Source organism: Heteronotia binoei, chromosome 21, assembly GCF_032191835.1.
Source record: "Heteronotia binoei isolate CCM8104 ecotype False Entrance Well chromosome 21, APGP_CSIRO_Hbin_v1, whole genome shotgun sequence".
Lineage (NCBI taxonomy): Eukaryota > Metazoa > Chordata > Lepidosauria > Squamata > Gekkonidae > Heteronotia > Heteronotia binoei.
Window position 1 is genome coordinate 168468561 of NC_083243.1, and position 13232 is coordinate 168481792.

General features: G+C 48.0%; 1 protein-coding gene across 1 annotated transcript; it reads left to right on the forward strand.

Annotated features, from left to right (window-relative positions):
- The first annotated feature begins 5462 nt into the window (after window positions 1–5462).
- Window positions 5463–12348, forward strand: LOC132590086 (sphingomyelin phosphodiesterase 5-like). Its single transcript, XM_060262933.1, has 7 exons — window positions 5463–6462; window positions 8636–8708; window positions 10038–10178; window positions 10278–10367; window positions 10750–10813; window positions 11169–11319; window positions 12205–12348. Exons 1-7 carry the CDS (start codon window positions 5494–5496, stop codon window positions 12307–12309), a joined length of 1593 nt encoding a protein of 530 aa, XP_060118916.1. The 5' UTR covers window positions 5463–5493; the 3' UTR covers window positions 12310–12348.
- The last annotated feature ends 884 nt before the right edge of the window (window positions 12349–13232 follow it).

Consider the following 13232-nt stretch of genomic DNA (forward strand, 5'->3'; position numbering starts at 1 on the left):
GCTCACAGGAGCAGAGCTCCGGAATCTCTAAATTTTATTGTGCTCTTTCTTTCTCTCCCTCCTCCCCCCACCATACTTGCTTCTGAGCTCCATTGTTCAACCCCCCCCCCCCCGCCCGTGAGAATTTTGTTGAACTCTAAGATTTGACAACATTTCTAATATTTTTCACCACACACAAAAAAGGGGGACTATAATCAAAACATATAAAACAAACAGATGAAAATCTTCATCATGCCACTGTGACCCCATAGGAGAAAGTAATTTAAAAAGTATGACGGGAGTAAGGTTTTATTATGACAATTATGATTCAGGAAGCATTTTAAGGTAGATGCTGAGCTGATATAATTTAGTTCACCTTCGTGTGATGTCAGGGGTGTGTGGCATATGCAAATGTGTTGTGCTAATGAGCTCCAGCACCTCTTTTTCTACTAAATGACCCCTGGGAGTAATTGACATTTATGAGGTAATACCAGGCATGGGTATTAAGCAATTTGGGTGGTAGCAATAGGGTTGCCAGCTCTGGGTTGGGAAATACCTGGAGATTCTGGGTGGAGCCTGAGGAGGGCACTTCAGTAGGGTATACTGCCATACAATCCACCTTCAAAAGCAAACATTTTCTCCAGGAGAACTGTTTTCTGTCACCTGGAGGTTAGTTGTACTCCCAGGAAATCTTCAGCTACCACCTGGAGATTGGCAACCCTAGGAAGCAAGTAGCCCTGTGGTTGCTGCCAGGCCTGGCCCCAATAAGTCCAGTCTAAGAACAAAACAGCTCTGGAAAGTGCACTGCCACTTCCTCTGCCCTTTACTCACAGAATACAAAGGTTAAATACACAGAATACAAAGGTTACTCTTGTGGTTGCCTAGTAACAGCCACTGAGGATGTTCATTTCTTAAAGCTATAGGCACTGCTTCTATTATTTTGGATTTTTAAACAACAACCCCCCGCCAATGTATATTTTTTAAGATGTCAGATTTTTTTTGGAAATCTGAGGTTTTTCTCAGGTTGGTGAAATATACGTCTTGCCTCTTCAGGCTGTCACCTCTAGATTTAAGTATCCACAGATGGGATCACATTGAGAATTAGATATATCCATGTTTGAATCTTTTACTTGTTTCATTATTCAGGCTGGTGTTTTGGAATGTTCAGTATAACACAGAGCACTCAGACAGTAAACTACAATTGGTATATTATACAGCTATTATTACACTAGCCCAAGCCAATAAACTGGAAAACGAAACAACGCAAAGGGAAACTTGTTGAGACCAGTTTTGATGAGGCCCTAAGTGATGAGCATCTCTTAAAGAAACAGCTCCTCACAGTTTTTCTCTATGTGTGGTGGTGGCAGTTCAGTTTTATAGGCAGTTTCTCTAGCATGGCTCTCACCCAGCACTCATCCAAGTCATAGCATAGAATCTGGTGCTCTTGCATAATATCTCCACTACTCCTGCCCCCAAGAAAAAATCAGTCACAATATGTGCCTAGTTTCAAACTCAGCGGGACCTCCAGGTATTTCAGTCATCCCTCCCAATTCTGTAACATCCAACTCTCCTTACAGCTGAGCTGATGCATACCAATATACACCCTGTGTTCTGCTCTTATTCAGCTTCTGAGCCTCACAATCCCCTGCTCTCAATCGAGTACTGCGGGTCTTCTCCCATCTCCCCCAGCATGATCCTGTCTGGTCTTGTATCTTTTTGCTTCTGGCCACTATGACCAGTCAGTGGATCCCCAAACTTATGGATCCTTTGACCCCAGCTAGGCATTCCAAACTCAGGTCCAAGAGATATATTCACAGTAGCTTCCATTCGGAGTTGAACCTGAAGGTTATTAAAAACCCAACTCTTCCAAGTCAGCCAATGGATCAGTCTTTGAATATATGCATATGTGTGACGAAGGTCCTGTGTTCTGGACTATAGGGAGCTTAGAGAGCAGCAGCCACATGGGTAAGTTACTCTAGGCACTCTTTCCACTCAAAGGAGGAAGTTTTACAGTTTTTGTTACTAAGTGCAGGTAGTATAACAAATATACAGAAAAAGTGAAAAAAAATACAGAAATACAGTTAAAACACTCCGTTGCTTACTATCTAACCCTCAAAAGTCTAAAAGCATTCCTTCTTCTGGGAAACGCTTTAGCCTCTGTCAGCACCTGGGCTTGGCACCTGTGACCAGACTGAAAAGCTGGCTGGTCTGGTGGGCTGACAAAGTGTTGCCCGCTTTTGTAGAGTTTCTCCTGGGCTGGGAGTTCACTGCTTGGATCAATCAGAAAGTAGGGTGCCAGTTTAAGACTGTTGCCAAAGGAAACTTTAAGCAATAAAAATTTACTTCATGGTCCCTTGATGCCTGTACATTTAGTTCTTTAAATGGTTCTGAGAGAACACAGAGGGAGGGATCAGCCTTGAGAAATTCATGTTTGACTTCCTTCCTTGACAGGAAACAACAACCAGAGGTGGTATCCAGAGTTGATATCTGTATGCTGTTTTCTGCCCCCACTCCAATGCATATGTACTGCCTGGTGCTTTATTTTAAGTTGAAAATGGGACAGGCCTATTCCATCAGAACAGAACAACTGCCATGACTTGGAGGCCAAGATCCTGCTTTGTTTCTGAAAGTAAGCAGAAACTGGCTACGTGTTAATTTTCCTCCCAGAGTGTGAGGGGCTGGGCAGCTGGACAACTCCTTCTGTCCTGCTTAGCCTTTTTCAAATAAGCAAAGAGGAGATGGGGCATTAGCACCAGCCCCAAGCACATCAGTAGGTTTATAACTTGTCAGTGACTTCACGGACTGCTTTGCCTTTGCTATATGTACACATACCTCTTTTGGATCTACAGGCTTCAGAGAATGTGCCCTACCCCCAGGCCAGCACCTGGAGGTTGGCTTTCAAAATATGCAGTGGATATGGGCTTGTTTGTTGTAAGAGCCAAAGAATGGGGCTCTTCTAACACTTCTGCAGTCCTAGGCCTGCCATGTAGGAACAAGCTCACATTGGCAGAACCTTCATGGATTGTGCGAATCTGGCCACCAGTCTTGCCTCTGTAGCCCTCCAAGGCAAGGAGGAGATGCTTGCAGGACATACCCTGTGGAGCTGGCAGAAAGGGAAAAGCTACTGGCATGTCAGAGGATGCTTTGGGGGGATCCTTCTGGTCAAGAAATAATAAAGGGTGGTGGAAATTCATCCTTTACTCTCTTAGTGAGGGGATTATGGTCTGTTTCCTGGAGTAGCAGGAAATATGAACACCATATTGGGTCAGCCTCTGGCTTGGCTTTCCTGGGGCAGTTGGCTTCCCTTCATGAGACCATGAAGACAATTAGCCACTTCGACAGCTGGCATGTCAGAGCACAGGTTTAGGACTGGCCGGTTCAAATCTCTGGCAAGGGGGTACTTAACCCAGCCATTCCCTATCAGGCCCCATCTGCCATGGGAGAGGACCATCACGATCTGCTTTGCAAGACAGTTGCATGGATTGCAGCCAGAAAGTGTTTGGCACACACGGTGGTGGAGGAGCCACCCCTGGAATGCTAGGAAGTGGAGGAGGCCACCTGCCTGCCCTGATGCAGCTGCTCCATCCCACCTGCTGCTGGCCACCACTTGCAGAGGCTCCTTCAAAGGGACAGGAACCCTGCCTGGCCAGAGGGAACCATAGTGGAGGAGCAGATGGGTGGCCATGCTAATTCCAGACTTACCCTTTGGGGGGAGGAAGGATGGAAAGAGGAGGAAGAAGAAGAGATTGGATTTATACTCCACACTTCACTTGGAGTCTCAGAGCAGTTTACAATCTACTTTCCCTTCCCTTCCCTTCCCTTCCCTTCCACACAACAGACACCTTGTGAGGTAGGTGGGGCTGAGAGAGCTCTTCAAGAACTGCTCTTGAGAGAACAGCTCTGAGAGAACTGTGACTGACCGAAGGTCATCCAGCTGGCTGCATGTGGAGGAGTGGCAAATCAAACCCAGTTCTCCCAGTTCAGAGTCCGCACTCCAAATCACTACAACAAACTGGCTCTCTGGAAAGGAGGCTGGAGGGGCTATGAGGCCTTCCTGACCTGCTCCCCACTTAGTTGCTGGATGCGCCAGCAAGGTACATGTGCACCTGCTTGCCCCCTCCTGTCATTATGAGTTATGGCCCATTTTTATCCTTGGTTAGGATCTTTGCTCCTCTTTTTGAATCCTGAGAATTTTTGAATGGCCCAGAATTGTCTGTGTAGAACTTCTTTCTCTGAAGTTGAGGAATGCATGACAAACAAACCTGGCATCCAGTTGTTGGGTCAGAGTTCTGTCATCCCAGACAAGCAATTTGTAGCTAGCCTAGGGTTGTCACACCCCCACCAGGAGCAGGGGAACCCCCACTTTCGGTGTGCTTCCCCACCACGGGCCAGCTGGGGGGAAAAACCTTGCCCCCATCTGGCCTGAAAGGTGATGTGATGACATCATCTGGAAGTGACATCATCCCGTCGTTGTGGCTACGCTCTAGTTTTTAGGCAAAACTCTATGGCAACATTGACTACAAACCGTAGAGTTTTGCCCAAAAATGAGATCATCACCCCTGACATCGGTGACATGATGACATCACTTCCAGGGGATGTCATTGCACTTCATGCACTTTATGCGCACAGGAGAAGCTTCCAAAGAGGACCAATAGTCGCCACATCAGCTGCCAGGTAGGACCTGGCAACCCTAAGCTAGCCCCTGCTGGCCAAGTCCAGGAGAGGATGCCAGCAAAGGGAGCCCCTGTAGTCTCTGGACACTCTTCTGTCTGTGCCTCACCAAGCAGTATGTTGTGTGGCCTGGCTATTCTAAAACCAGCCCAGCCCTTCTTGTTATGGCACCTGAAGAACTATCTTGTCTATGGAAACCACAGCTTTGGTTGCCAAGATCCTCCTTGTTCCCATCCCATGACAGGCACTAAGGCAGGTAGATCAGCGCAGGGCCAGGATTGCATCCCCTCCCACACACCGTATATCACACACTTCACTCGTATTAGATGCAGAAGCCAAGAGGGTTTTTGAAAACATGTTCATTATAGTTAAACTATTTATATGTCACCTCTTTGCAGAATTGTAACTGAGGTGGCTTACAGCATATTAAAACAATAACCAATCAAAACCTTTAAAGCACCATTTCCTAAAAACAACCCTACCTCAACTCAGACCCCATCAGACTAAAAGAAGACACACACACACACACCCCAAAGAGAGAGAGAGAAGCCTCCCAACAATACAACACCTTGGAATAAAATGCTACCTTTGAACAATGAGGGCATAGCAAAGCAGGCTTAAAACATTTTAGGTTTGGGAGCTGGCACTACTTCAAAACAACCACTACACCCCATTCCTTGCTTAGAGTTGAGGGTATAGGTCCCTGGTGCTCAACAGGAGACCCTTCCACTGCTGCCCTAGCCCTCACTGTTTCTCTCTTGCAGCATCTGTGCACAAAGTGACCCAAACACCAGCCTTCCGTAGACCACTTGGTGCATCTCCTCCAAACAGCCAAAGGACAACATGGGTCTGCGAGAGTCACCCTTCTCCAGCTGCTTCTTGGGGAAACTGGATGCTGTGGTCAGAAGAATCATGTACTTCAGCTTTTGGTCCTTCAACAAGCTGCTGGCCTTGAAGCAAACCACAGCAGAGAAGCAGGAGTACCAGCGCCAGCAATGCCTGCCATATGCCCTGTATGCCTTACTGAATGGCCTCATCTTCCTGTTGCTCCTGCTAGCCTCTTTACCTTCCACTGTGCTCTGCCTGCCAGTGTGGCTTCTCCTCCAGGTTGCACGGCGTCCTTTTGCTTACCAGCATGTGCCCAGGCAGACTTCCCCAGAAGAATGGATACTTCCTGGTAAAGCAAAGGTCTTCCGCTTTGTCAGTTCCAATGTCTGCCTCCTGCCTGATGGCTTGGCCAAATACAGTAACCTGGGACAGACGCAGAAGCGTGCCAAACAGATTGCCCAAGGACTTGTGCAGGCTGCAAGCCGCATTGTTCTGCCCCAGGAGGCAAGCTCCAGAGGCAACTTCTGGAATGCCTTTGACATCTCCAATGGGAAGAAGTACAGGGCCACTGAATCAAGCTCCTGTAAGATTGACATTGATATGGCCATCCAGATGCCCCTTGATGAGGAAAAATCCACTTCACCACGGGAGATCACGGCTTCCTTCCCCCCCAATGCTGACTTTTTGTGCCTGCAGGAGGTTTTTGACCAGGATGCCGCAGCCTGCCTGCTCCAGTCCCTTGGCCCCTACTATGAGCACATCATCTATGATGTGGGCTTCTATGGCTTCATTTGCTGCTCTGCCTTGAAATGGCTCAGTTGCCTAAAACTTTGTAGCTATTGGAAACGGCTCAACTGCTTCAAACTGCTCAACAGCGGGCTCTTCCTGGCTAGCCGCTACCCTGTGTTGGCTGTGCAGTACCACTGTTACCCCAATGGCAAAAATGTGGATGCCCTTTCTGCCAAAGGACTGCTCTGTGTTCAGGTGAGAGGCAGCATCTGTGGGGGGGGGGGGCAGGGACATGCATAAAGCTGCCTTGGACCAAGCGAGACCATTAACCTATCAAGGTACGTGTTGTTGATACTCAGACGGGCAGCAGCTCTCCAGAATCTCAGGTAGAGTTTTCCCACACCATCTACTATTTATTTATTGCTTACTTCTTTCATATCCCATGGTTCTCTTCCACTCCATTTTATCCTCACAACAACCCTGTGCGGTAGATTAGGCTAAGGTCACCCAGCAAACTTCCATGGCAAAGTGGAAATGAACCCAAGACCTTCTGCATGCAAAGTAGATGCTTTAGTTCTGAGCCACAGTCTCTCCCACACTTCCTATTAACAGTCCTACAATTGTCAATGGTTGCTTAGTACCTAGCTAACTCTGGTGCAAATGGGACTGGCATTGATGCAGGGTGTTTTTTGGGGGGAGTGGGTGTGTAGGATTGTCTTGTGTCTTCTCTCCCAAGGGATTATACCAAGGTGCTTAAAGTACTGCCTGACACACTATCTGGGAGATTCCTTCAGCACTAATGGGTTGCTTGAGTGTGGCCGTACCCTTACTGGTAGGTGGCTAAGGAGAGCTCGCCGCTCTGTGTGTTGCGTCTCCAAAGAGGGATCCTTGCTTCATATCTCCCAGCACTGGATTGCAAGTGGAGAATTTGTTGATTGCCCATGAAATCAACAACTTTCTTTGTCACTGTAAAGGAAGGCAGGGGTGAAGCCAAGTCCTTTGGATCTATTTGCTAATACTCTGCCCAGTCCATGGGCGAGTGTGAGAATGGTGGTTCAGGGAGTGGGTGGCATGAGCATATCTAGCTTAGAACCCTGTTTTACACAGTGACTAACCAACTGCATAAAGACCAGGGCTTTATGTTGAAGTTGCCTCCTAGCAACTTCAGAGGTTTACTACCTCTGGATGTGGAGGGTCCCTTTAGTCCTCTTGGCTAGTAGCCACTGATGAACCTGCCCTCCATAAATCTACCTATTCCCCTTTTACAGCTGTCTACAGTAGTGGTCATAAAAGGGAGGGCAACATGGTGTAGTCATATCTTGGAAGATAAGTAGGGTAAGTACTTGGATGGGGGGCCACTGAGGAAGACTCTACAGAGGAAGGCAATGGCAACCCCCCCTCTGTTCCTCACTGCTTTGAAAGGCCCTTGCTAGGGTTTCCGTAAGTTGGTTGCAATGGCACATATGTATGTATTTTAGTGGCCATCACTATGTCCACTGGCAGTGAATCTCACAATAATCACATGGTGGGTAAAGAAGTATTTCCTTTTGTCCTTCCTGAACCTATTGTTCATTAACTTCATGGGGTGCTCCTGAGTTCTAATATTACTTTCTTCAACCCATGCGTCATTTTATAAACTTCTACCATGGTCCCCCTTAACCATATTTTCCCCATACACTGGAAAGTCCCAGAATCTCAGGGGCTCAGTCCCTCTCTCCACTCCTCTTTGAGGAAGACAAGCGCTGCTTTGCTGGCCAGGGCATTTGGGGAAGTTGGAAGCCTGTCATGCTGGCACCTGTCAGCCACTTCCCCATCCCAAACCCACAAGCCTGGCCTTTCCCATTCATCAGATTCCTCCCACCATTAGCCTTTCCTGGGCTAGTGGCAGATATGGAAACAGCTCCATTTGGCCAAGGATTTGTGCTCCCATTCCGAAAACAGGCCTCTTCTAGCTGTGCTAAGCCTGATTCTCCTTTGCCAGAAGCAAAAGGCAAAGCTGATAAAGGCCTGGGAACCTAGGAGCTATCCTGAGAGGAGCTGAATGGGGACTCACTCTTCAACCCAACTTCTTGGACTCCAGTGAGGTCATAGCCCAACAGAGATTCCTGTTCTGTTCTTGTCCCAGAGAAAGGTGGCATGACAGACCACTAAGTTACCACAAGGGTAGGCTGTTAGCCCCCCTCCTCCCAAAATTTGTGCTTAGAAACCAAGAATATAATGTTGGGGTAAGATTGGCTGCTCTTTGCTTCCACATGGCTGGTGTTGGAGGTGGGTATTTGTGTTTTTCTCCTTATAATGTAAGATCACAGCATGTCCTTCCTTCTGCACCAAGTCCACTGAGGTAGCTTGAGGTGCACATTTTTCACACTTTGACTTTTCCCCTGGATACTATTTTGCCTGCAGTTACTTCTTGATTTGCATGTCTCAGGTTCAGCTGGGAGTTTGCCAAGGGCAAAGGATTGTGGGATACATGTACTGCACTCATCTTGATGCCAACCCAGGTAAGTGTGAGTTCTTTGCTGGAGTGGACAGACATATATTGCTGACTAGATGACTGATGGTTGTGAGCTAGGAGGCATGTTGGCTGTTCCTAGAAGCTGCTTCCCAGAATTGCTGTGTCAACATTACTCTTCAGCAGATCAAGCCAGAACCTGGCTCTTATGAGCCTAAGAATAGCTATGCCAGTGTCAGGACAAATGTCCATTTTACCCAGCACTCTGCCCCTGATGGTGGCTACCCAGATGCCCCCGGTAAACCTAACTATCAGGACAAGATGGTGATAGCCCTACCATGTTGCACCTGATGGTCAGAAGTATGCTGCCTTTAAATATGAAAAATGTACTTTTATCCATTGTGGTTAATAGCCACCAATATGGTAATGTCCTATTTAAAGAGATAAAAAATATGGCCAAGTCTGATGTTGGAAAATATCAGTAGCCAATGCTCTTTTTGAAGAATCACTGCAGGACTAACAGATTTCGCTGAAGAAGCCCGTTGGCAAAACTCAGAACTACGTAGTTTGGGGGATTTAATTGAGTAATAAAACATATTTTTACTTTGTACCATTGGCTTGGACTTACTTTTTATCTCTTAGTGACTGGTGCGGCTCTTTTCTCCAACATCCTATTTAAAGTCTTTTAAAAGCCTGTTTAATAGCTATTTCAAGCCATATAAATTGCTAGTTCCCTAAACTGCAACCATAATCTTTGTAATGTAACATATAATTTTTAGCCTAGTTATCCCCCACTGAAGAAGAACACATGAAATAGCCATAGAAAGTCCATCTCTCTCCAGTACTGTTTGTGGAGATGAGTAGCAGCTCTTCAGAGTCTCCAGAAGAGGAAAGCCAGCTCTACTATCCAGCCATCTTTTCAGGAGAGTTTTTACACATTTTTGTATAAATATTTTTAAATAGTGACTGAACCTGGCATCTCGAACATGCAGTGCATTCACCTCTCCCACAAAGTCCCCTTCCCCTTACACACAAACTTGTTTTCCACAGGGAGCCTGAACCTTTCTCTTGGGTATGGGGCAAGAGCATTCTGTACCTGTTTCCTATTCATCAGGTTATAGACAGGAACAACCTGGCATTGTGGTGGAGTAGCACTGGTGAGGGGCATGCCTGTATCCATCTGCCCCCCAGTAAAGAACTGTGAACCTGCTTCTCACCTTGTCAGTCTCCAGGAGAAGGGAAGGGTTGCTCTGGGTCTTGGGGTTCTCCAAGGATAGTTTGGAACTGCATCCATCTCTTCCCCTCCCAGCAATGTTTGATGAGCACGTTTGTGAAGGGTGTACCAATATACTAACGCAACTCAACTTCTACTTCACAGATGGTGATCAGATCCGGTGTGACCAGCTAAAGCAGGGTCTGCACTGGACACAGCAGTTTCAGGAGACAAATGCTCAGCATGGAGATATTGTGGCCTTCGATGTCTTCTGTGGGGATTTAAACTTTGATAACTGCTCCTCAGGTGGAAACTGGGCAAGGAAACCAGGAGGGAGGTGCAACAGACAAACTAAGATGTCTGGTGCTGCTGCCTCACTTTAATTTCCCTTTCCTTTATTGCTAGGTAATGAGATGGAGCAAGTCCATGAGCTCTTCAATGTGTACACAGATCCATGCCGCATTGGGCCACAACAGGACAAGGCCTGGGCTCTTGGTGGGTGTCTCATTCAGGCTGCAGACTCCCTTCCCCAGGATTCCCTGTTCCTCATCCTCTCTAATGTCCAAGGGGTGGAAGGCACATAGTACCACAGAGGCTCTCTGTGGGAGATCTGGTACTAAAACATCTTGTATTCTACAGTGTGACATCCCTGTGAGATCCTTATATGCTGCATGGCCTGGAAGGTGGAGTAGGGAGAAGAGGCCTTGACAAAGGGGTGGAGTTGGGTGGAACCTCCTCTCCATCTCACCCCCATCACATCCTCCTTTCTTAACCAGAACTTTCTCATTAGCCATGTGAGGAAGAGCATGAAAATGTAGGGATGGTGGGGGGGAAAGTATCATGCTAGAGGCTAAAATGATTGCTCTGAATTCCACAGGCACTCTGATGAACTTCCTCAAGATATATGATGAGGCAGTGGCAACCCCAGAGAATATGAAGAGGTGAGGAGGAGGCCTGGGAAATCTGCAAATCCCCCTCAGGCTAACAAAGCCTCTTCACTTGCTGGGGAAGGGCACCACATCAGCCTCTTCACTTGCTGGGGAAGGGCACCACACTGGGGACACGAGAGACATGAACATTGTTTCTCCCATACTGGTTTTAATTAATTGTTAAAACATTGCGGTGGGGGTGTGTGTCTTCTTTGGGGTTTTCTAGTTCTTTCTTCCAGAGCAGCTGGGGTGGTAGGCCTTTCTGGAGAAGATTGTAGTGGGGCACCATCAGGAAAGCTGCAGGGCCACTGACAACTGTTTTTCTAGGCAGCCTCTTCTTTATATACACTTACTTGTTTTCTTCCAGGACTCTGGAGGATGAAAAGGAGCGTCAAAAGTACCTGGCAGGCCCCATCCTGGCAGATGGGCAGCCTGACCTTTCAGCAAAATGGAGTGAGGGGCGCCGCATTGACTATATCCTTTACCGGGAACACCTTGGCCCTGTGGAACTGAAAGCGGTGAGCGGAGAAGTTGTGTTAGGCTTCCCAACCCTCCCGCCCTGGCGGAGGACCCCAGGATTTCCACCCTCTTCCCCCGCTCCTCCACATGCACCCAGCTGGGTGACCCTGGGTCAGTCACAGTTCTGTCAGAACTTTCTCAACCTCACCTACTTCACAGGGTGTCTGTTGTGGGAAGATGAAGGGAAGATGATTGTAAGCTTCCTTGAGACTCCTTCAGGTAGTGAAAGGTATAAAAACCAACTCTTCTGTTGCCTAAGAAATAGGAAGGGCCCAGAGTGCTGGCAGACTTTCCTCTCTCTGGATGCCTTTTGGAGCAGAGTTCTTCTCTCGAGATCTGGGCAAGTGCAGAGACCTAGAGGAGGGACCCTGGGGCAGGAGGCAGGCTCCTACTGGGCCTTGCTGCAGTGCCAGGGAGTAAACAAAGCTATGCAGAGTGAACCCAGGGCAAGTATGAAGGAACCCCAGGGAATCGCTGGCTTTCACTCCCCATTCTTTGAAGCTGGGAGGGGGAAGAAAGACCCTGATGAATTCTTTCTTATAGTTCCAAAGAAGAGCTGTGGGTAGGGAAGTCCCTAGTTTAGTTCTCCCCTCAGCCTTGACTTGGGCTGGGCATACTGCTCTCCCTGAGCCTCAGGGTAATGCCTGTTGCCACTAGACCCACATGCTGAGGGGAAGATTAAACAGTTATATGCCATGTGGGGGCTGCCTGCCTGTCAGAAGGCCTTCTTCCTGGATCGAATTGCAATGGCACCAACAGTGCATGAGGAGAGGACCTGAGGTTTCAGCTGTTCTCCCAGCCATACACTTGTCCTCTCCTTTTCCCCTGGCACACTTCCTCCTTGCTCAGTTCTTCAACTTCACTGCCTCTCTGTTTATTCCCAGGCTGTGGAGAAATTCTCCTTCATCACCAAGTTGGCCCGCTGCTCTGACCACCTGCCTGTGGGTCTGGAACTCTCAGTGACTCCTATGGTGCATCCTGGAGTGTGAACCCGCCCTGCTGCCATGCAAGGAAGGTGGGCATGTCCATAGGCACGGAGGACCAAGATACTCTCTCTGACTCAGAACTCTACAGTAGAAGAGCTGGCACTACATCCCCTTTGGCAGAGTATCACCCCTGCTCCAGCATGTGGGCAACAATTGCCGTTGTCTCTTTTGGCAGATAGCAAGAGATTGCCAGTGTGGCAGAGCAAGAAAAGTGGTTTTGGGGCCTTGGCAGTTGCTGGTGGGTCACTATAGTGTGAGGAAGGAGGCACTCATCCTGTCTCCCTTCTCAAAGTGGCCCTTCAGGAAAGTTAGTAGCTGAGCAGGGTAGAGAGACTGCCTGAATTGACCTTCCCAGCCTAACTTTAGAACATTACCAGTCACAGATGTGACATTTATGTTCTATGTACTGGGCTGTCCTAAACTGATTCAGATTTTTTAACACCCACGTTCTATGTACAGGGTTGTCCTAAACCCATTCAGTTGTCCCTCCACTCCTCAATCTGTGAGTCAGGTTGTGTAAGCTGAGACCAACTAAATCACCATCTCAGTGTAGTCCAACAAACTAGGGGAGGGACGGTGGCTCAGTGGAGGGGAGGGACGGTGGCTCAGTGGTAGAGCATCTGCTTGGGAAGCAGAAGGTCCCAGGTTCAATCCCCGGCATCTCCAAAAAAAGGGTCCAGGCAAATAGGTGTGAAAAACCTCAGCTTGAGACCCTGGAGAGCAGGGGAGGGACGGTGGCTCAGTGGTAGAGCATCTGCTTGGTAAGCAGAAGGTCCCAGGTTCAATCCCTGGCATCTCCAAAAAAGGGTCCAGGCAAATAGGTGTGAAAAACCTCAGCTTGAGACCCTGGAGAGCCGCTACCAGTCTGAGAAGACAATACTGACTTTGATGGACCCAGGGTCTGATTCAGTATAAGGCAGCTTCAT